Source organism: Mus caroli, chromosome 6, assembly GCF_900094665.2.
Source record: "Mus caroli chromosome 6, CAROLI_EIJ_v1.1, whole genome shotgun sequence".
In the NCBI taxonomy this organism is placed as follows: domain Eukaryota; kingdom Metazoa; phylum Chordata; class Mammalia; order Rodentia; family Muridae; genus Mus; species Mus caroli.
In genome coordinates, this window is record NC_034575.1 from 13,599,966 (window position 1) to 13,623,960 (window position 23,995).

Sequence of the window (23,995 nt, forward strand, 5' to 3'; positions counted from 1 at the left end):
CTGCCACTCAGGCCGATAGAGGTCCATATGTTGACCATTAGGGCATAAAGCAAGATTCACTTAAGCCTGTCATCCAATAGGCTGTTTCTCCTCTGCTTGACTTACACGTTGTCATTAATGACACAGATTTATTGAGGGAACAAAAGAATGTTACAGAGCAAATGTTAGAGACCGCACATTCATCTACTTGCAGGCCTTCCCCCGTCCTCACAAGAAGGATTGCAAGGCTAATGCTACTTAGGAAAGGCAGTATCTACTTAGTTCAGATGATTTTACTCATTTTTATTCATTTTTCTAGCTCAAAGGTTTGACTGGCACAGGACAGCCAGGTCCTGTTAAGCTTGCAAATGCTACAAGGGAATTAACACTGTTGTGGCCAGATTGCGAGAGACTCTCCATTCCTGATCTAGCTGCCCTGGTCAACGTTATTTCCTATTCTCTCCCTCCTCACCCCTATACCTACCTCGCCTCTTCTTGCCTGAACTCCTCCGAACCCCCGTACTCTCCAAATGGGTTATCTCTTCCCTACTGAACTAAGCAAATTCCTGGTGTTCTTTTGAAGAGTCACCTCCATCTATAAGCTGTCCTCTCATCCTAAGCATAATCGTCTCACAGTTTCAAGATTCAAGCCTTCATTAACACCATCCACGGAGCACAGCCAGTCTTCACAAGTTCCGTTGACCTATCAAAGGCCTATCTAGAAAGTATTTCTTCAAACTGGATCCATATATCAGAATGTTAGATCCCACCTTCTTTGGGACAGAGGTTAGGTCTTCGTCTTTCCTCTGTACACCGCATAGTAATCGGATGCCAGGGCATGTTTGCTTTTTCATTAAATATTAGATTAAGAGCAATTTCTTAAAAACCTAGAACAGCCTTCCCATTGTCTGTCGAGAGCATACCTTTCAAAGAAGCGTGTGCAAGTGTGCAGGCGCACACCCAGAGCAGGTATACTGCTCAGCACTTAGGCTTGCCCCTCTTTAAATGGTTCACTTAGTGTTCAGAGAGTGCATGCAAGAAATGGGGCACATTCTTATTTTGTTAAATTTCATACATTTAGTTTGGGATCTTTTTCTTTTTTCTTTTTCTCTCTTTTTTTTATGGTATGGCCTTATATGTAGCCCCAGCTGACTTTGAAGTCTCTTAGAGAGTTGATATTATCGCTTCTCGGCCTTTTGGCTAAGATCAAGTGGAGAGTTGATATTATATATATGTGGTACCATATCAGAGCATAGCTTATATTGAAATGGTAGAATTCATATTGATAACTTAAGTGAGTTTGTGGCATCAGGTGAAGGCTCTGAACTACAAACTCGAGTCAAATGAGCACTGTATGCAGTGCTAAATCAGAACCTTGGCGACTACAAGGTAAAACATACATTAAGAGAAGCTGAGCACTAAATTTCTCCATGATCACCCAATCAGTAGAAACAGCAGTGGAGAACAATCTGCAGTCTGTAAGATGCCCGTTCCACAATGCAGGCTTGACAGCTCCCTAACAATGTAAAATTTCCATTAGTTAAAAGAAGGGATTTATCGTTTAAAGTGGATTTCACTGGGAAGGCTAAAAGAAAATAATTAATTTTATTATTTTAATGTACTTTTAAAAAGCACTTGGTCTTAAACAATTAATATAGCAATTAGAAATGCTATATATAATATAGGTTTCTCCCACCTACACCCCCCACAGAAAAGACAACACACCTGTTTGATAATTAATTTGTTGTTAATGGTTCAAATGAAGTCAAATAATTGGATATAGAAAATGACTTAAAATTTGTTTACTGAGTTTTACATTCATTCTGATTGCCAATGCCAGTTTAGCATTTTAGTACTGTTTATATTTATATTTTTTGAAAGATAGCATATTTGTAGAATAACTGCACTAGGTTATAATATACTAAAATATAATATGTATTACACACACACGCACGCGCACACACACACACACACTAAACTCCATTGGATTAAAGCAAAACAGCATGTTGCTTTAGTTATCAATGGAATCAGAGGAGGTAACCAGCAGCAAATGATGAGTAAGAGGGCTGAGTATCCTGAGCAATGAAATCCAGAGACGCAGTCTGTTGCTGGGTTAATTTGGCATTTTTTCGTTTGCACAGAGAAAGGATCAACAAGCAACATAACATAATCACGACCCTTGGGAGATAACTATTAATGCAAAAGTTCTATTTAACACTCAAGCTTAAATGGGAAAAATTTTGCAGGTTGTGCACTATAACCATTGAAAAAACAAACCAACCAACAAAAACAAAAACAAAAAAAACATGCTTTGTAATTCTCTGCAAGGAGACCAAGCTATCTTTGAGTTATAAATCTATAGAATTAAGCTACCAGATGATCAATATTCTATGTGGTTTACAGCTTGCCTTTCAGCTCAATTTGCCACATTTATTTGCTGGATGGATATTGGGGATATAAGTAAGAGGGTGTTCCTACCAACACATGATTTCCAGCGGAGCCTGGTGGGACAGAGAGGTAACTAAGAATTAAACACTGCACAGTGTATAAATGGAGTCTTAGGCCCCTGGGGCAGCAATAAACATAGAGAAGCAGACAGGACCCCTATATGTTTCCTAGGTCCTGATGTGGGTGACATGCCACATAAGAAGGGAGAATGACAATTGGCTTGCATATTGATGACCTGGTCACCGCAGTCATCAATGGTAGTTCCATTTTCTTTAGAGGAAAATAAGTTTTGAGTGGGACAAATCAATTCAACTCTGAACAAAGCCAGTGAAGATAGTGTGAGAAATCTAAATGAATCATTTAGGCAGGGGGTTAAATTCAGGATGAGGCAAGAGAATGGCTAAAGATATTGTAGAAAGCTGTAAGATTACAAATTGTAAAAGATTGTTTACTAGAGTGTAATTAACAATTTTCTGTGAAAATGGCGGGTTAGAAGCTTCACTAGAACATATCAATACAGCCTCATTTTGGCTCTCCTTGTACCTGTTAGACAGTCATTCATTAATTTCTGTAAGTGTCAGAGAATAAACCAATGAATGACTTCTTTATCTTGTCAAAGTAAGGACTACAGTAAGAAGTCCTTGTACATAGCAATGGAGCAAGGATCAGGGCCTAAGACACAGTATTTCTCACCCATCTGAGACTGAGTGTTCCATGTCACCTAGATTGTGTAACGTTGCCTGGCTGCAGCCTGGACTACCTATTACGATCACATGGTGGACGAAGCCTTGAGGACAAGGACCAAGCAACTCCACCTTCTTGCCTGTGCACTGACACAGTTTATGTGCACATAGCACAATCTCAATAATATTTTTTTCAGTAAAGAAATGAAGGAGTTAAAATGTCTTGGTATGGGCTGCACAATAGCAGTATTTAGATAGAGTTCACCCATTGGTTAAAATCTTATTTCCTAGCAAACACAGAAGTAGATGCTCACAGTCAGCTATTGGATGGATCACAGGGCCCCCAAAGGAGGAGCTAGAGAAAGTACTCAAGGAGCTAAAGGGGTCTGCAACCCTATAGGTGGAACAACAATATGAACTAACCAGTATCCCAGAGCTCTTGTCTCTAGCTGCATATGTATCAGAAGATGTCCTAGTTGGCCATCAGTGGAAAGAGAGGCCCATTGGTCTTGCAAACTTTATATGCCTCAGTACAGGGGAATGCCAGAGCCAAAAAGTGGGAGTGGGGGGTGGGGGGAAAGTGGGGGGGGGGGGGAATGGGGGGGGGGGGGGGCATGGGGGACTTTGGGGAAAACATTGGAAATGTAAATGAAGAAAATACCTAATAAAAAAAGAAAAAAATAATTGCAATAAAAATGTATTTTGGAATATTCAAAAAAATCGTATTTCCTTGTTTTTAATAACACCCAGGATATAGTCAGTATTCATGAGTGTCTACAAGCCAGGCCACAACACAAGACTTATCTAGACTATGAGTCTCTGAACACAATGATTTTAGGAGCTGGATTGCCACAGACTTCAAGGAATTCTTTGCCAACTATAGTTCATAAAAGAAGGCACAAATACTGCCACCAGGAACAGCTGCCTATTGAGCTTTGGGTTCCTAGTGAACAACATGTTACCTAAGAGTTCCATTTGTTTTGAACTTGACTGGGGAAGAGGTGGAGGCTTACTTGTTTCCTCTGGTTGGAGAAGAGACCTCGGAATGACCTCTAGCCCAGGTCAGGGTTTTACATCATTGCCTTTGAAAGTGGTCTGTGATTAGGTGCAGACACCTCCTCTGCAGAGGAAGGCCTCATTCCTTCATTACACATGGACCTATCTTTAACTGAAGGGTTGCTTTGATTTACAGATGCCTGGGGGTAATCACCAGACTAGATAGCTCTGAAGTCACCAGGGCTCATCTCGGAAAGTCCCTCTCTTAAGACGTGGCCTCCACTCTGGCCTGCAAAATATCACATGCCCAACCTCTTGCAGTTGCTAGTACCCCAGCAAAATGTGCTATTAGTATCCTGGCAAAATGTGCTGCAAATGGAGGTGTTTTTAGTTGATCATCAGAAAATACTTGTCTTCTTCAGAAGAGAAACAAGGGGACGTGTTTAGTTATTGTTTCCACAATTTCTTCTTCAAGATATTTTTCCTCATCATTTATTAGGAACAATTAAAAGTATTCCTTTAAAAATAATGATGCGATGGGCTAGGAAGATGGCGTAGTGCAAAAGACTGCTTGCAGTGCAAACAGGGGAAGCTGAGTTCAAATCCCCAGCATTCAGGTAAAAGCCAGACATGGCTTGTGTGTACCTGTGATCATAGTGTTGGGAGGCAGAAACGAGTGGATCTGGGAAGCTCTCTGGCCAGTCAAGCTAGTCAAAATGGCAAGCTTTATGTTCAGTAAGAAGAGATCCTGCCTTGTGGGTATAAAGAAGACAATTTCTTCTGAGCGTGCACAGGAATGTACACATTCACACACCCACAGTACACAAAAGGAAAAAAACAAAGAAAAAAAAATCTTGGAAAGCTTCTAAACACAAAGGGCTTGAACATACTCTAAATGTAGCTGTTTAATTGTGATCAGATTTAAACTCTCAGCTTTGTGGGCACCCTCAAATTAAAGTCCCATATCTTCATACTGTATCTTTATTATAGAAATTGCACACACACACACTTTCCACAGAATCCAAATCTGAGGAAAGTAGTATGGTGAGAAAAATATGGATTTTTGTTTTGATTTTTATCTATTCATTTTACGTGTTAACTAGTTCCAGGCAATGAAATCTTGGGCAAATTACAAAACTTTGGGATTTTATTTTATTGATCTGAAAATGAGGGGAATTGCTCCAAAAGTTAGATACATGTAAGGGATGTAGAACAGACCTGACCTGTCAGGAACTCAACCAATGCTCCCAGCATCTCTACTGAGTGAGATCTGTCCTCACCAGAATCACTCAAGTTGGCCACTCTGTGGTTCTCATCAAAATTGACTCATTGTGGTATCATTATGTCATGGAAGAGGATGACTTGATAACCAAGATGTCAAGCAAATTGCAGCAGAAGTCTTAATGGTTGTAATCATTTAAACAAGATACTTGCAGTGGAGTTTCTACATGTGGAAAAAAAAGTGCTTTATGCCACATGAACCAAGACAGGGGGTATTTTTTTAGTGATATCTATTCAGAGCTCTACAAATAAGAACACTTTTCACCCTTCTAAGGATCAGAGACTTGGATATCCTCTTCTCTGATAATAGGAGTAAACCAGGACCATGGACCACCAAATCATTGATTTTTCTAAACTTTATTCTTAAGTTTGAAAAGTATGAGGATCTCCTGATTCTGACCCAGCAGGTCTCTGAGGAAGAATGGAGAATTATGGAGAATAATGAAGTAGACCTGTAGATGCAGTGCACAAACCCAGCTGGAATACACTCCTGAAGAGTCCTGTGCTCTGTTAATCTGAACAAGATGCAGGGAGACAGAACAGCATAACCAAGCAGTTCAAACACCACTCACCCCCCCCCCCATCCACCAATGCCCTACCTGATCTCCACTCTTACTCTTGTAGTTCTCTCAGGGAGAAGGTGCCCAGGAAATTGAACATTAGTGTTCATGACTCAAAATCAATTATTTAGAAAGGGAAGATTAAATATAGGGAAGAATGGTTATGAATTTGAATAAAGAAAACAAAGACAAAGAAACAACCAAGAGGAGTGCATGTCCTGACTTAAATGTGGCTACAAAGTTTTGGTCTACCTTGGAGCTTGTCTAGTCCATAGGATTATTGTAGCACAGTGTGTGTTCATTCTGTTGTAGACTCATGCTGGCTGCATCCTTTGTGTAGACTGAAAGTCCTAATACCCTTGTTTCACAAAGGGAGATTCCTGTGCCCTCTGTGAGTTAGATGCAGGAAGCCTTCATTCCCATGGGTCTCAGAATTATCTTTCACATCTCTCTATCTCCACAAACAGGCTAGAGGCTGCTCCAGGAAGATTCCCTACCCAGAAATGTTCAGTGTGGTGCAGACCAACTTTAGTAGGCACACACCAAGAAGGTTATCCCAGTCAGGGAGACGCCCAACTGAAGACAGCCGTCAGTCACATGTCAAAGGGCAAAATTCAACCAGTGTGTAGGTGAAGCAAATGTCGCTACACCTCACACCTGTGACTATTTGCATAATCCAAATATTAGCTATCAGAAATATTCTCTTAATAACCTATGTCATATAAGGCATTTGAGTCTTATTTTTATGAAAACAATCACATGTAGTTACCAAAATTACAAAAGAAACATTGCAGGTCACATGGGTGACTTTGGCATGTTCTCAAACACAGCTATAAATGGCATCGTTTCAATTTATTTCAGAAAATTTCAAACAATCTGGTAAATGTATTGGAAATGTGATCTGTTATTGGAACTGTGTACTTGAAAGACCAGGCTCTATTTGAACAGGACCAAAATATTGACCTAATTTTAAATTAGATAAGTCAAAATATTTCTAAGAAAGTGTAGAAATAAGAGATTAAATTATTTATCTAACTATGGAAGCTAGTCCTTTAACTGTGTGCTCTTGTGCTATAGGACTGCTAGAGGCAGAATAAAATGATGGAAAAGACAGACAGACAGACAATCCTGAAAAGTTCTTAGCCTCCACGAGCTTCAGTTTCCACTCCTACAAAGCAGGAGGCTGAGAGCTGGCGAGGCACATACACTGAACCATGGTGTGCAGTGGGCATTGCATATGGCTGAGAGATGGTGGGAGTGTGCAGACCAAGACATGGTGTGCAGTGGGCATTGTATATGTATCTATGTCCATATGATTAAGGGGCAGAGTTTCAGGCTTTTAGCTTTTAATAGTGCCTACTGCTCTCGCAGGGGATCCAGCTATGGAACCCAGCATGCATGCTAAATGATTCACAACTACCTGTAACTCTGGCTCCAGGGGATATGACATTTCTGGCCTCTGGCAGGTACCAACACTCACATGCACTTCACACACACACACACACACACACACACACACACACACACACACAGAGAGAGAGAGAGAGAGAGAGAGAGAGAGAGAGAGAGAGAGAGAGAAGAATTAAGTATGTAAGAATAATCAATTCAATAGCTTAAATGGGCAGCAGGGATTCTGCCCCTGATTGCATTCGGAAACCACTTCCTATGACAAGAAAGTATGGACTTTAGTTCTCTGGAAGAAAATATTAATCAGGTAGGACTATTTCCCTTACTCCATAAATTATTTCAAATCAAAGAACCACAGAACCCTTGTTGGACAGACAGCACATTTTCTAGCTCTGGTATGAAGTTTGGATCTTACAGTCTTTTCACCATCATGCTTAGGGAATAGGTGAAGTAGTTGTGGGCCAAAGTTTAAGCCAAACGTGGTCAGACATGCATCTCCTTCCATACATGATGTCCAATGTGGACAGTGAGATCCAGGGCTGTTCATCTGATCTTGTAAGCTAGGATGAGAGTTTTGTTGGTGGTGATCATTAAGGAGAATCCATTATTTTGTGTCATTTTCCCCAGGTAAAAATTTACAATGTCCTGATGTCTTAGGGCTGCTTCATAGATTCAACAAGAGTGGGTAGATATGCAAAGGTCTTAGGACAGTGCTCAGCATATGAGTGTCTATTTCTAGGACCTAAAATGATCAAGGTGATTCCCATGCCCAGCTAATTAAGAAACGAGGGGACACAGTCCACTGGGTTGATTTATGTCCAAGCAACAGGTTTCATCGAGCCTGTTGTCTGACAGGTAGGATAACTTGGTAGCAGTCACAAAGCATGGCAAGAATGTAGAGGGGCACAGCTTCAGGTCCTTAGGCTCAACAGTCTTGAATTCATATGCCGCGTGTACAAACATGCTCACAGGCTGCAGACAGCTAACTCATCAAACGACAAAGGCACTTCAACAACTCAAGGGCAAGAAAAGGGCTCCAGGCTGCTTGGGACACTTCCTGATCATCTTGCCTATCAGTTAATCTAGCTTTAGCAGCTGGCTGCATCTGTACTGTTTTACTGGCTCTTTTGCAATTATTTCACAATGGAAAACAAACAGAATCTCAAATGAAGGGTATTTTTTTCCGATAGTAAATGACATTGCTTCCCACTATGCACATAACTTGAGCCAAAGAGGACTGTGGCTACCCTTAACCCCGTCCACCGAGACCCTCTCAGTGATGCTTAGTTGGCTAGAGTCTTTGCAGAGGAGTCTTTGCAGCCTAACACTGTCCTTGAGGGTAAGAGGCAGAGCGCAAATGTCTATAAAAGTAGACAGGTGAGGACAGCTGGTATGTTCGGGCTGGAAGAAAGTCTCTTGGAGTACAAGGTGGAGAAAGTGTTATTTGGGAAGGAAGGGTGTGGCTTTAATAAATGAGGCCTCTCTTAAATCTACTCCCTATGGCTAAAACACACCTATGGCTAAAAAGTGGGGATGAATTCTTGCTGTTTTAAATAGTTTAAAAATAGTTTAATAAGAGACCAAAAAAGGGTTTGACAATTGTAGCCATATTGAACAGAGCAAGGGATTGTGAAATAGAGCAGGCTTCAGAAAGGGTTAAATTCAAGCCCTGGGGTCATTTCAGAGCCATAGTTAGAGGATTTGTCATGGGCGAAGGTTATTACAGAACTGTACCCTGCTCAGCCTAGGATCACAGGGAAGACACTGGGCAAGTACATAGAACGCTTATCTATCCCCTTAGCTAGAATTCTGTGCAAGCAAGAATTCTGCTGATCTGCAGATTTTGACTTTTTGCCACATACGTTCCTGTTAGTTCATGTTTCTTCAGAATCTGCACACTATCAACCTTCTTGCATGAATTTTCTGTGCAGTCTCAATGTGAATTAGACAGAGCACAATCCTGGAACCCAAGGACAGGCATCTGCAATTACACAAAATGGCCTGCTAAAAAATATAGGCATCCAATTAGGTTGTAGCACATTGCTGTCCGAAGGAATTCTCTTAACTTACCTGCCTCTCGGTCCCTGATACAGTAGTCTGGAGAATTCTCAAAATACACGAGGTCATTTTTCGTTGGCTTCTTGAACCTCTTATTGGCTACAGTGAAGCCAGTGCCATCCTGGTTCATGACTACCTGGATGGCCCCATTGTACTTCCTCCAGAGATAGTCGCCTGTTTTCCTGAAGTCAGCCATGGCCAGCCAGCATGTCCTCAGAGTACACGAGCCACTCACACCATGACACTTGCATTCTTGTTTCAAGAAGCGCTTTACAGCCTGCAGGAAGAGACAGAGGCAAGCTCAGTCTGGCAGCCTAAGTACGGGACCCAGGGATGCGTTTCCCTACCTCAGCGCTATAGAGACGTAGCTCTGAGAAGGCTGGATCCTGGGGTCCTAGAATGTCACTTGCCATTTGCTGGACACCAGATTGATAAAGCAATTACTCATCTTTCAGTGACCCAGCAATTGGAAATTAAGTGGCTACATATGGAAAGCTTGCCAGATATCGGGCACATAGGGTTGCAGAGTGCACCCTCTCTCAATGGCCTTATGAACTGCAGACCTACGCTACCATTTAACCTTAGGAGGAGGAAGAGGGAATCCTAGAGATAGTAATGCTCTTGTCTAAAGAACACAGCTAGTGATAAACCATATTGCACTGAGACTGACCCTAAATTCAAGGTTATCCCACAGCTCTGGCCAAGTGATGCAGCTTAGATGGTCCAGCTGTGCTCATGCTGTCTCTTGCTAGGAAGCAAAAGAAATTGGGACAAGCCTGTCTTGGCAGGCTCCTGACACTGAGCTCTGGTGGGTATGAGGGTTGCAGTCTCAGGAAGGGCAGGTAGACCACAGAACTATCCAAATCAATTTCTGCTTTGGAGTTGGGATGAGTTGCCATGTGGTACCATTTGCAGAGACTCAGTGAGTTCTTTCTGCCTTGCCTCATCACCCCTCAACATATTTAAGATCTGCAGGAAAACCTTAAGCTATAGTCCTTCCCATTGTATAGATGGCCAACCAGGGCTCATGGAGACAGTACAATATGCCTGAGCTTCCGGGATAGATGCAGAATGGCTAAACGCAAATTCAGGAGATGCTAAAATCTCCTGAATCAACAACTACAGACTTGAAAATGCCTCCTCATACCATGTTCCTGGTGAAGATCCTACCCCGGTTCTCTGTTTCATGGGATTCATATTCCAAGAACTGACCCGTTTTGTTTTGTTTTTTTTTCTGCTAAGTTTTTGTTTCATCTTTCATTCATTGTTTTTCAAAGTTTTATTTTTTAACAATATCTGAAGGTCTCTTAATAGGATACTGGTGCTAATGGGTTGTGAATATTGGAAATTCAAACTCAAAGATGCCAAGAAGGCCTGTTTAGGAGACCAGAAGCCCTGGGGATTCACCAATCCCTAGATTTGGTCCTCATTCAGAAGTAGCAGAGTGGAGCTTGCCTGCCAATCACTCTGAATCCCCAAATTCGAGGGTATCTGGGGGATGTGCGTAGGCAAAAGGAACGGTGAGTCCCTTGATGATATTCTCCAAAGTGCAATCTGAGCAAAATTCTCAGAATTTCTCTTTCTAAGCAATTGAAAGTGGGAGTTTCAACTATGCTCTGCATTCTCCTGAGGTTCTGGTATATCGATGCCACATGAAGTTTAGAGGTGGCAGACTGAAAGGTAGCTGAAACTATGCTGCTTGGAGCGCAAGTCTCAACCACCACACACTGCCTCTCACAGGTACACAGAGTTTCCAGCCGCCTCTCCCTAAAGACCTCACCATGGTCTTTTGCCCTAACGCTTGACGTGACTTTGTTTCTTGTACAGGCTTGCTACCTGACCAAGAAATGGTAGACTTGGATGAACAGAAAGGATTTTCATTCCAGGAGTCAGCCTCAATTTATTCATTAGCCTGGACATTTGTCAAAAGCACTCAGGGGTAAGAGAACAACACTTCCAGGCAAGGTATCACAATAGCCCTACGTTGTTTGGTTATGTGGCTTGATTGCTGTCTTCCAACGTGGAGCATTGACCTCTATGCGGTGTGCCCCACTCTGCCAGGCAGAGGCGCAGTAGAATGTGTCCCGGTATAGCTGGGGTCAGTCCTTCGTATTATGAGCCAGTATGGAAGGTCAAGATAAAGGACTGCATTTTCCACATTATGGGGACCTACATCTGTAAAAGACATCATAATGAGAATTTTCTCTCTGGAATCACCCTTTTTCTAATGCCTTTTATATTCTTGGTGTTGGTTATTAGGTTCACTGGACCATCCAGTTGTACACTTTGCTGCAAACAAACTCAGGGATATTTTCTAGGCTCTCTGAGTTTATTGAAAAGCTTCTCTCAGATCTGATAACATCACTCATGCACGCACAGCCCCCTTCATGCCAAGCTCTTTCTGTTCCTCCTGAAATCCTCTTGTAGTCAGGCTATTCACTTGTAAGCCGCACTCCTAGATCTAAAAATAACAGGAGACATCATTGCCCTGCCTTTGTTATGCTAAGTTTCCAGGTGACAAACTTCAAAGCTGATATTTTTATATGATTAGTGGGAAGATGTGCATATTAAGTTTGGATCTTAAAAATATACCTAAGCAATTCTTAGGAGCCCGGTGGCAGGGCCAGATGCTGTTGTTGATCTGTGTAGACACTTTTCCTCCCTTAATGACTACCTACTTTATTCAGGAATTGGGAAGCTGTGTGCTCCAGAGCTTGCCAGGACCAGTCTGATCCCGCAGTGTCCTAAATCATGAATGGGCATTTTACTGCTAACACACTGACTTTTCTTAGCCTTTAGAAAGTGATGGTTCAATTTGTATCAATGGGATTCGAGGATAGATGGGTGTTGGACTTAGAAGGAAGTCTCTTTCACTCTTTAAAGAGGTAGGAGGGGAAATGCTTTTTCTCTGTCTCTGGGTGATTTTTTTTTTTAACGGTATGACACGAATGACAGGAGAGCTGCTGTAGGAACGTATATGAAGCTGCACACACAGTCTTGATGGACGTGAGGCCCTGGGTCCTGAAGACTGTTGTGGAGTTGCTCAATAAGCCAAACTGGGACTTGCCCAACATTCAGACCTCTTGTGATCCAAGACAGTAAGCTCTCCTCAATTATTTAGGCCCCCTTCTCTGGAAGTAGGGGTTGCCCCTGGCACTTGAAAGTACCAAAGTTTGTACTTGGTTAGTTCTTGGTTGTGGATTAATGACAGACCTCAGCTGACAGCTCACTCTTTTACTAGCTGCAGTGGGATCCTCTGATGCTGCTTGTATTCAATGCTAAAATCAGGGCTCCAAGAGGAGCAGATGCTCACGTCACCTATACCAGCTTTTGTTGTATAAGCTTTGACCCCCAAGTGATCTGTGATTGGTTAATAAAGATGCCTACAGCCTGAAGCTGGGCAGAGGAGACGTAGGTGGGGCTTTGGTTCCCAGGCCAGGGGTCTGAGGCAGGGACCACCAGGAGGAAGAGGAGAGAGGAGGAAAATGTAGGAAGTGGCCTTGGGGTAGATTGATCACATGGCCATGAGGCCTGGCCTGATGCAGTAGGAACAGCCCAGGCAGAACATGGCGAGTGATGGGTTATTGACAGGGAAGTAGAGAAAATAGCATAGAGGGTTAATACCTACCCAGCTGTAGTGCTTTTCTGGAATATGAGAAATATAAAGCTTTGTGTCTTTTATTTGGGAACTATATGATTTAAGGTGATGTAGAAACCCCTAAATAATATTTACTGCTACGCTAGCTTTGAACCACACCTCCACTCCAGTTAATATACAGCATGCTCAACATTTGCACTGAGGAGCTACCTCTGTGTCTATTTGCAGGATTTATAGACTTTAAAACCAAGCCCTTAACCATGAAAACAAAACAAAACAAAACAGCCCAACTCAAGCAGAGAAGTCCAAGGAAGGAGATCTATACTTCGAAGTTCTGCTGAGTTCTATTTTCAGTGAGAGGAAAGCATGGGGCCACACTGTGAAGAGCTTGTGTTCCAATACCTCGCTGTTATAAAACCATTTTTCTTAAGATAGTGTTTTATGTAGTCCAGGCTGGCCCCTAATTCACCATGGAGCCAAGAATGAGCTTCCAATCTCATGTTTCCTCAGGGTTACAGGTGTAGGCCAGCACACCCAGTTCTTTCTCGGGTCCTGGGCATTGAACTCTGAGCTCTGTGCAGGCACTTTACCAACTGAATAACTCCTGTAGTCCTACAATCACCTTATTAAGCACAGCAACCATTTACCGAGAACTTAACCAGACTTAGCCAGGCTCCACCCATGGTGGTTTACACCTATTATCATATACATATCACAATTAAGCATAGAAAGTTAGTACTCCCATTCCACAGTTCTGAAAACCAAGGCCCAGTGTGGCCAGAACAATTTGTAGTCATCGGCTAGATAGAGGCAGAGTTCCCAGGTCTGTGGTCTTCCTAAGCAGATGTACAGAATCCTAAATCACATTCGGGTCTTCCTGAAACATTGAATTATACACACTATCCCCTCTCCCACCTCTGCTTCTTAGGAGTAATCCAAAATTCACTTTATAATATTAGCAATAGCAAACTATGAGAAGAGACCCAGATAACATGAGTGGGAAAATGAATATGCAAATTCTGGAACCTGGTGAATGTTGGTATTTTGTGGCTCTTTAATGATGAGGCAGGTCTTAGGCATGAAAGCAAGTCACAGGACGCAAACAAAATGCAGAAGACTATATAGCGTTTCTGCCACTTTTTTTTTTAAAGCTCTGCATACGTGTCCACACAGAGGAGGAGGGGAAAATGTTCTTTTACAATCCGGCTGTGGTCTGAGGAAATGCAGAGTCTGGCAAGAGAAAGGAAGACTCCATCTACTCTGTGTAGTAAAGTTTCAGGAATCCGAGGATTGTTCCCTGGCAACTGGAGAGCAGAGAGTGGTTCTTGTTTCTGGCTGCACATTAAATTCACCTGGGGATCATTTGCAGCCCCTTCCCAGGCTGAGGAAATCAGAACCTTGAGGGGGTGGGGCAGGCACGGGGCCCAGGCCCTGACAGGACTTACAGTTCTTCAGGTAATTCTTATTCGAAGCCTGTGCTGAGCATGGATGGTGTCCCGGGACTGCAGGAGAGAGGCTAAGAGGCTCCTGCTCCACTACAGCAGTCTGGGGGCCTGTCAGGGGCAGAGCATCAAGGAATGTCTGTGGTGGGGGCGGGCACTGCATTTCTATGGACAGGGAAATCTAGTTATCTAATTACAGTTGTTTCCCACTCTGTGTTTCTAGGGTGTCTGAATCACTGGGGGCTGGGGGAATCTCCACAAGTAATAATCTTTGCTTTGGCTGCTTTGGGGAGAACGACAGATGGTTGTGCCCAATGGTGTGAGGCCCAAATCCAACACCCGTGGGTTTCAGTAGGCCACACACGTGAGTGGAATGAATGGTGGGATACCCTGAGGTCTTCAGACACACTGGGTAAAGAGATGGGGGCCTCTCATGCACAGCTAGTGATGGAGGAACTACTGACATTTGATTTGGGTGGTACAAGGTTGAATAACCAAACCAGAGGACCAATAGTTTATAACTTATAGTTAAGTCTTCCATACTATATCTAGATGCTTATTCTAAAATTGGAAAACAATAATACTTCTTGGCCCTTTATATCTAGCGCTTCAACCAAGTGTGGATTAAAAAAATTAGCAGGAAAAAAACACTTCAGACAATTGCTCAGGTTAAAACTTGGGTTTGTATATGTGAACACTAGCTGAGTTCACCCAGACGAAGTGCTGTGTAGGTTGGCTACAGCCTCTGTCAGCTCATACATCTTCAGACTCTTTCCATCACTCAGTGTTTGAGCATTGTTCATGCATGTCTTGTTCTTGTGTTTAATTAGGTCTATGTTTGTGTCCATGTTGAACATGTACAGTCTTTCTCTGACCATTATTCCCTAAGCAATATGGCAAGACAACCATGGGTCATCTAAATTGTCAAGCGATATAACAAAGCTAATTGAATGATATCTGTATATATTTATGTGATGTGCAAATATTATACTATTTAATGTCAGGAGTTTAAGCATCTAGGATTTGAATATCCACAGACAATCCAGCAATCAATTGGCTGTATAAGATCAGAGATAATAGTATTGTTAACTACTATTAACCTTACAGTCAAGTGCAGTGATGTCTCAGCATTGAATTTTATTATGTTATCTAATGCCACAGCTTTCTGTCATGAAGGATGTCCTTGGATTGAAGGACTAACGTCATACCTGAGATCTAGCATCTTGTCCTCCTACTCTAAGCACACACTCCTAGATGCCACGGTTTTTTTTGGTCCAATCATTCTCTCTTTCTGCTTATAGCACATTCTTAACTCCTTTAAGGTGCACAGAGGATGCATTTTCTGAATTCTTGCATGTCTAAAAGGTCTTACTTCAGCCTTCACATTTGATTAATAGCTTGGCTGGGTATAGAATTCTGGATTGGAAATAATTTTCTCTCAAGTTTGAAGATGTAGCCCTGCAGGCTTTTAGCTTCCAGTGTTGCAGATGGGAACTGTGGCATCTCACTGATTCTTTTAATATGTTTTTTGGTGGGAGGGGGTTGGCTTTTATTTCACTTTATTTTTATTTTTATTTAAAAACTTCTCAAGTCCTTCCCATGTTCTTGGTGTTCTGAGCTATCACACCTTAGGAATTTTTTCCCATTAGCCCTCACTGACAGTCATCAGACTCTTTCCAACCTAGACTTGTAGACGTTAATGTTGAAATATTCACTTGAATATCTGCTTTTCTGTACCTCACATAGTCTTTATGATATTCTAAGTCATTCACAGACCTTGAAAATCCATCTTCTATGCCTTTTTAATTTTAAGATTTTTTTTTTCTCAAAAAATCTTCTTCCTGGCTTCTTGAGGAAAAAACAAAACACATTATGGTAACAATTCTGTTTCTTTTCCCCACTCATTCTTTTCTCTCTGGTTGTGAAAAATGGCCTGTCCAACTGGTGAGTTTAAAGGAATGACTTAGACTTTTCCTTCTTTCTAGCCTACTAAGGACACACACTATGACTAACCCTCCCAGAACAGCTAGTCATCTCCTGACTGGCCTTAAATGCCTAACCCTGAAAGGCATAGGAAGCCCACATTCAGGGGTTTATTTGGAAGCATTGTGCTGCAGTGAAATTGAAGTGTTTCTTTCATCTGTTGGCTCATTTGGTACCTGGTTTCAAGCCCTTGAGAAATGGGGAGTTGTTTGTGGAGCTCCTTAAACTCCATTTATCATTTGGGGCTTTTGCTTTACTTTTGGACGATGTCTTTAGTTTCCTCTTCCAGTTTCTTGTCCCCTCTCAGCAGGATTTCAAGGCCTCCACTTTTATTTACAGATGCTACTATTTTCTAGAATCTCCTTGAGAAGACTGATCAGGCTTTGTAAAATGTCTCCTCCCATTCCTGAATTACTTGGGAGTCATTTTTGTCTTAAAGCATATACTTTCCACTTCTCAGCTTGGCATTTTTGCAAACACACACACACACACACACACACACACACACACACACACACACACACTGTTTTCTACTTTTGCTGTCTTCCTTTTGTAAAAGAATCAATTGCAATGATTTTTCTCTCCAATGTGAGACTGACAACCTCATTCACAATCTCAGATGCATACCACCCTACAGTTAGGTCTCAATTTTTCTGTTGTCTCTTGAAATCTCTCCTAGGAGCTCTTGTGTTCTCTTCCTTCCTTTGAACCTTACTGAAGGACATTGGGACAACCCTATGTTTGGTACATCTGGTCAACCACACAATTCTCTTGCATCTTTGTATTACCAAACTGGCCACCATGACTCCTGATGACTTTCTCTGCTGCTGAATGTCTGAATCCCTCCTGACTTTTTCCTCTATGGTACCCTGTCACTACAAGCTTGCTCATGTGCTAGTTTAAGAAAGACAGATGTAGAGAACTCCCAAGGACAGCATACCTTTTTGGTGTCACTAGTACAAAGAACATTGTTAGTTCATTTTTTTTCTAACATTGTTCAGTAGGTTGCAGTGTTAAAAATCTTACTTAGCATACCTTTATGAAACCATTACATATTTGGTTTTGGACATTTTAAAGTTTTTTTTTTTTTTTTACTTAGAGTCTTATTTTCTACTTTTAGAATTTAACATTTTAAACTCCATTTTATAAAAAGGAATTATAGATGTTAGCAATCTACACAACAGAGACAAAATTCTGAATGTTAAAAGAGAGAAAGAATTATAGAAGGCTATGCTTGAATTGTATAGAATAGAGTCCAGTCTCTTTCTTTGCCCAGCCTGCATACTTTTCACTAGTTTCTTCCTTTGTGTCAGACCATATTAAGCATTTCAGAGTAGCTACTTTACTCAACCTACACACACATACAAGGCATATGATTATTGCTCTATTATAGAAGAGGATGCTGAACCCCTAGAGGCAGAGACCCTCAGGCAGGCAGGCAGGCAGTACATGGCACCGAAGGCTTCACACTAAGTCCCTTGCTACTCTTCTTGTTCTGGGACCTGTGAAGCCCTGTGTAGGTTTAGTGAGGCCTACACTTTTTGACATGTAATATCTGCATCTTTGAGTATGTTCTGAAAACAATTATGCTGCCAATTATGAGAACAAACTTCTCTCCAGGAGAAGTGTTCCTGCATCAGCCTTTCTGAAAACCGAGCAGAAGGGACTGTTAGGGTGGCTTCATCTGATTTCCTTAAAAAAATATAAGAATTTTTAGCATGTATTTTGCCAGGCTTATGGACCCTGAATTGTGTCATACTAATTATTTTCCAATCAGAAAGAAAGGCCATCTACTTTATACCATGTAAAATATTTGCCAATGATCAATAGGTCTTGCCTTAGAAATCAAAGACATAATTTGTTTCTGGTCTTTACTTGCTGAGTGCTTATGAACTCAAGCACTTGAAGACATGTCAGTGCTACAGTTTTTCGTTAGCTCTATTCCACAAAGCAGCTAACATATTTTAGGTCCTATCAGTTTTCCCGAGGAAACACACATTAAAAACACATTATTTAATTTCCACACTGGCTCAGAGCCAAGTGCATTTATTACCAATTAAATCCTTTTGACAGACCCACATCTCTAAGATAGGAGTTACTGAACACTGAAACAATTTACATCCTTCAACTGTACATGTGCTGGAACGGGGGGAGCAAGAGATGTTTATTGGAAAAGGTGCAGTTGGTTAGCTTATGCAAACATTTATCGAGTTCAATAAGGCACTATGGTTTCTTCAGATCTGTCATCTACTAAAAACAGTGACTGTAGGTGGGCTGGCTTAGCTAGAAAATATAAGGTGTGCAATTTGTACTTATGGGCCTTAGCATTACCATATACATAATAATTCCAGTTTACAAATGATGCAGTGCTAACACACATTTTCTGATAATAGAACCTCCGTGGAGCTGGAAATAAGCCTGTTGGGAGTTACTCGCTGCTTGAGAGCTTTCATTTTGGTCGGGTTTAGGTTCATATGATATAAGGAGGCATATAGTGTAGCAAATGCATACTAACTTGGGACTTAATGAGACAGAGACTGGCTGCTTACCCTTGAGTTCTCAGAATCTGGGGTTTTAACGTTATGAATGAAGGAGAGACACTGGAAAGCATGGATCTGCTAAGAGAACTCTGCGCCCCATAAGGGTGCTCAGGGTTGTTCATGGGAAGGCCAGGATGAAGAGGAGGTGAACATAGTTTGGCTCTGTGGCGGTAAAGTTTGGTTTCATTTCTCCCTTGTCTGTTGATACTCTTTACTTTTAATAGGGTGTGTTTCATTTTCATAGCATCCCAGGTCTCTGAAGTCAGATCCATTATTTGTGTATTACCTATTTCAAGTGATAATGGGGGTAGGGTATTATATATATATATAAAATAAAGATATATATACATATACATATATATATATATCTTTATTAGAACTTCGATTTTTCTCCTTAAGGTTCTGCTTACGAGTTATACAACGTGGTTTTCTGTTTGCTTTAGAGGCCTTTCCTGTGGGTGAACTAAGTGTTTGCTGGGCCTCAGCTCTCCACTGGGCCATCTTCAGGTCCTTGGTACTACTCTTTCTTGTCAGTCTTTGACTCGTACTTGTTTGAGCAGAATGCTGGAGTCCTTCACTCCAGAAGGCCCTGCCCTGCAAAATGCAGGGCACCAACTGAAGAAGGCTTTCCAGGTCACTTCAGTTCTGACTGCCTTATTACATTTATGTCTCCTCATATGCAGAAATGTAGTAACAGTACCTAACTGCTTGCTTTTCTTGACAGCTGGTATGCATGTGTGAGTATCTTGTTTTCTATAGCAATGCCTGTCCAAAGCTGTGATCAATATTAGAGAATCTTGCTTTCCATATTGCCACAGTCAAGCTAACATTTATAGCTAGAAATTCCTCATAGACAATATTAACCTTTATTATTACCAATATCTGCATAGCACAGTTGCCACATGTTCTGTTTTATAATTCATTACTATAAGAAAGCAAACTAACAGTCCAGATATTTATACTTAAAACTAATCATGAAATTCAAGGAGCTAGAAGAAATCCTGAAGTTTTCCTAATAAATCTATTTTTAATCATCAGTTCAAATACATTATAAAAGTATCAAAAACCTTGATACTCATTACTCTCTTGAAGCAAACTTCACTTAAAAGGAATTGAAAAAATGCATAAATATCGCACCTCAAGAAATGGGTGTCTTTCCAGTGACATCCAAATGTCTCAGCATAGTATTTAAGTATTTCTAGATGTGGCAATGATACGTGTCCAACTTTTCTCCCACTCACTCTGTCAGTGGCTCCTGTATGGAAGCAGAAGCTGGGTCATCCCTCACATTCCATTAATTCTGAAGGGCACATCTCTATGGGAAATCTCTTATCTCCACCTTGTAGGTTTCCTAGTGTGTGTGTGTGTGTGTGTGTGTGTGTGTGTGTGTGTGTGTGTGATATTTATCTCCCCAGCTTGCATACCTTACTTTTGGTATGCCACTTGGGCGAGGCTTGTCTTGTACTTCAGTACCAGCATCATTCTGACTACAAGTTAGTTTCCTGTGGTCGTGTACTTTTTTTTTTTTTCATATTCATTTTATTATCTGACTCAGTACTCCCAATGTGTTTCCCAGGGAGTTAGACAAGTTCCCTTTTAAACTAAGCAATCCAGTCACACATAGCACTTTCGGACTTACAGGGTGATTTGTTGAAATTCTGTGAATCTCTCAAATGAGATCAACTTGGTTAAGCTGAGTCCACAATGACCCATGGCATGCTTTCAATATAAAGACAACATTTCCCTGCTAAAATCCACTCTCTAGGAGCCTTCTTTGTTAAAAAAAAAAAAAAAAAAAAAAAAGGTGTTCTTCGGTGTGTGGAGTTATGTCCTGGTCTTCAATTCTACTCCATTCACCACCACTTCTGTTTTTATTACTGTACATATTGTGGTAGCTTATTACAACACCATCTTGTTTTTTATTACTATAACTTTGAGGTAAACTTGAAGTCTAGGATGTGATAGACCCAACAAGGGTGAGCACAAAGTCTCACCTCTAGCTTAGAAGATATTTGCAATTGCTACCTCCTGGGAGAGGGGAAATCAGTTTTCTTTGATGTACCGACACTGGGCACATCAACAGCAGTCCAGGAAAAACCTCACACTCAGAAATCATTGACAGATTTCATTGACAGATATAAAATGGTCTCTACGTTTTATTTTTTGCTGTTGTTGGCTTTTTGGTTTTGACTTATTTTTGTTCTTTTAAAGGAGAGAAAGAACAAAGTTGGGTGGGTGGAGTGGGGAAGGAACCGGAGGATTGGAATTTATGAACAAAATAGATTGTATGGAAAACATTTTAAAGTAAAAAAAAAAATAAACAAAAACAATGATTAACCTCATGTTCCCTGTCTCTGAGATAAAGCTACACAAGGGAAAATGTCATCAGCAAAGCCACATTCCAAGGACAGAAACTTCACTTCCTTGTGCTTTTTAGTTTTCAAAAGAAATATAGAAATACTGTTTGTCTTTCTAGAGAATTCAGAAAAACAGAAAATGTGAAACTCTGGATGATGCCTGTAGGTAGACACAGCTGTGTTTGAACCTCAAGTGCAGCATCTCATTATTCTGTGATCTTGGGTTAGTTACCTTATCTCCTTAGGGGTAATTATTTCACCTGAAAATTAGAAAGACTCATGCTAATTTTTATGTCTATTAAGATTTGGAAAGACCCCATTAAAAGACACTTCAAAAGACCTTTTGAATTAGCGAAACTGTGCCTGTTTTATTAGGGCATTAGATTGTACAGAAGGTGAGTCTGTAGACAGAATAACTGATTAAATCCTATGTAACAGTTCAAGTTGGGATTTGACCAGCTTCTCTTACCTGAGTTATAAAGAACCTTGAGTCCACTGATGTGCAGAACACATAGACTGAGCCCCTACTACACATGAGAGGCCCGAGCTCTTTGCTTATACTTTGCATATCTATTTCATTTAACGTCTCATCTGACTAAACCAGTGAGTGAAGCCACTGTTACTGCAAGATGAATCCTCAGGTGAGTCTAATATTAATTTCCACATTCTTTCTATTTTCACCAGAACAAGAAACATGTTTTGCAAGTATGTTTAAAGACATCTCTTATAGAAATTCATATTCTTACGGAAATTTCTAGAGTTGTTGAAGGACATTATTTGATTAGATTGATATTCTAACTTAGATTCACTTAGGGACGTTTGATGAACTTGTGATTATTTCTTCTTAGAAAAGAAATGTAATAATTTAAAAGCCCTTCGCAAGCTCGGGAACGAGCACAAATGGCAGCTCTTTACCAGGTGGTGTTTGCTGGCCATTCACTAAAACTTAGCTCTGTAGAACTTGCAGCTCTTCAAAGTGTGACTTCCTCAGATCTACAAAGAGTAGCCTGGGGAAGCTCTGAGAGAAAAGTCTTATACCCAATGACCCAATGAACTTAGTTTCTAGCTCTATTTGGAACCAGAAGACTAGACTCAACGTAAAGCAAATCTCAAGTGAACGTGAAAGAAAGAAAGAAAGAAAGAAAGAAAGAAAGAAAGAAAGAAAGAAAGAAAGAAAGAAAGAAAGAAAAAAAACGCGATAAAATCTCTTAGAAATGGTTAGAATGAATGATAATGCAAATTTAGATGGTATTACAAAATAGAAACACATGAGGGTGCTCTGTCCAGCTGTCATAATAAATTAATTAAGCTTTAGTTATTAGGGGAAATTGAGAAGGAAATTGGGGGAAATGTGGACCGAGGCACTGGGTTGTGACTTAGCATTGCCTAAACATATATGTGTTGGGACAAATGACTTTTCTTTCAAATAAAATTCGTTATCCTCCCCACCCCACCATTATTCTCCATTTTTAAAGGTAGCTGGTGCTCAGATCCGATAATTTGGGAAAGATGGAAAACTCAACAGAAGGAATAAAATGGAGCTACTGTTGCTGTCAGCCCTGGGAGGCTGGGCATTTCTAGAACGGGGCCAGTAGGAAGCTTTGCTCTAGAGGACTACCCAGCCTGTTCTCATTTTGATTCCACAGATCTTCTGCTGGTAAGAAGGGGGAGTAGGGGCTGGGGGTCTAATGACCACAAGAAGAGAATTAGAGACGCATGTTTATCTCAATACATTTGCTCTCATTAAAGTTCATATTCGCTGACATCACGCCTCTCCTTGAGAAAGTCTGCCCACCCACCATTAATTAAAGCCACATTTAAAAAAGTCAGTATGTGCACTTTTATCCCAATCAAAAGTAGCCTCAGAAGTTTTGAGGAGTAGGCAGGAGAATATCTGAGGCCCGACAACTGTTCACCTCTATGCAGTGAACAATCACGTGATTTACATTAAAGCTGTTGTTTATGTAGGACCCAGCATATAATAGTTAAGACTTAAAATACTTTTAAGATTGGAGCTACTTAATGTCTAATGACATATTATAGGAACATTCTTTTGGACACAATGTAGTGTTATATAGCCTATCTTTCCAAATAGAGGGATCGAGTTAAAATACCCCATTCAAATAATTAATCAAGGTACTCTTATTAAAGACACGACACTCTATAACTTACATATGGTCTATTGATGGCAAATCAAAGACCAGTATATATTATTTTAATCTAAATCATTGCACAAACAACAGTTACCAATCGTAGCATTGCACAGCCACTGTCTATATTCTTGGCAGGGGTCACGATAAGTTCATAACTTCATGCAAATAAAGATTGTAAATATTTAAGTCCAAAAGTATGATTTGTAAACAACTCACACTTATTCTATTTTATGTGCTGGGTAAGAGTCCTTTTTCCCCAACTTCTTTTAAAATGAGATTTGTTCTTTTCTGGAGCCCAAAGGATTGCACACAAATTGATCTGTCTTCTTTTCCTGTCCTTTTTCATATCGGTACCTCCTCCTCATCTTTCAATTTTATGCTGATCTTTCTTTACAAATTAATATCAGGCATATTTAATGGTTTATTGACAAAAGACAATTGTGGCTATCTGTTTCCTTTGGCAATTAGGTTATCTTTTTTTTTTTTTTTTTTTTTTTTTTCCTTTCATGG

The 23,995-nt window shown here is 40.8% G+C and overlaps 1 protein-coding gene across 1 annotated transcript in view; it reads right to left on the reverse strand.

Annotated features, from left to right (window-relative positions):
- Positions 1-23,995, reverse strand: part of Wnt2 (Wnt family member 2) — a 41,512-nt gene that overhangs the window by 8,952 nt on the left and 8,565 nt on the right. Inside the window, exon 4 of the mRNA XM_021164957.1 lies at positions 9,425-9,689. Within this exon, the coding sequence (XP_021020616.1) occupies positions 9,425-9,689 (265 nt within the window). The remainder of the gene's footprint in view (positions 1-9,424; positions 9,690-23,995) is intronic.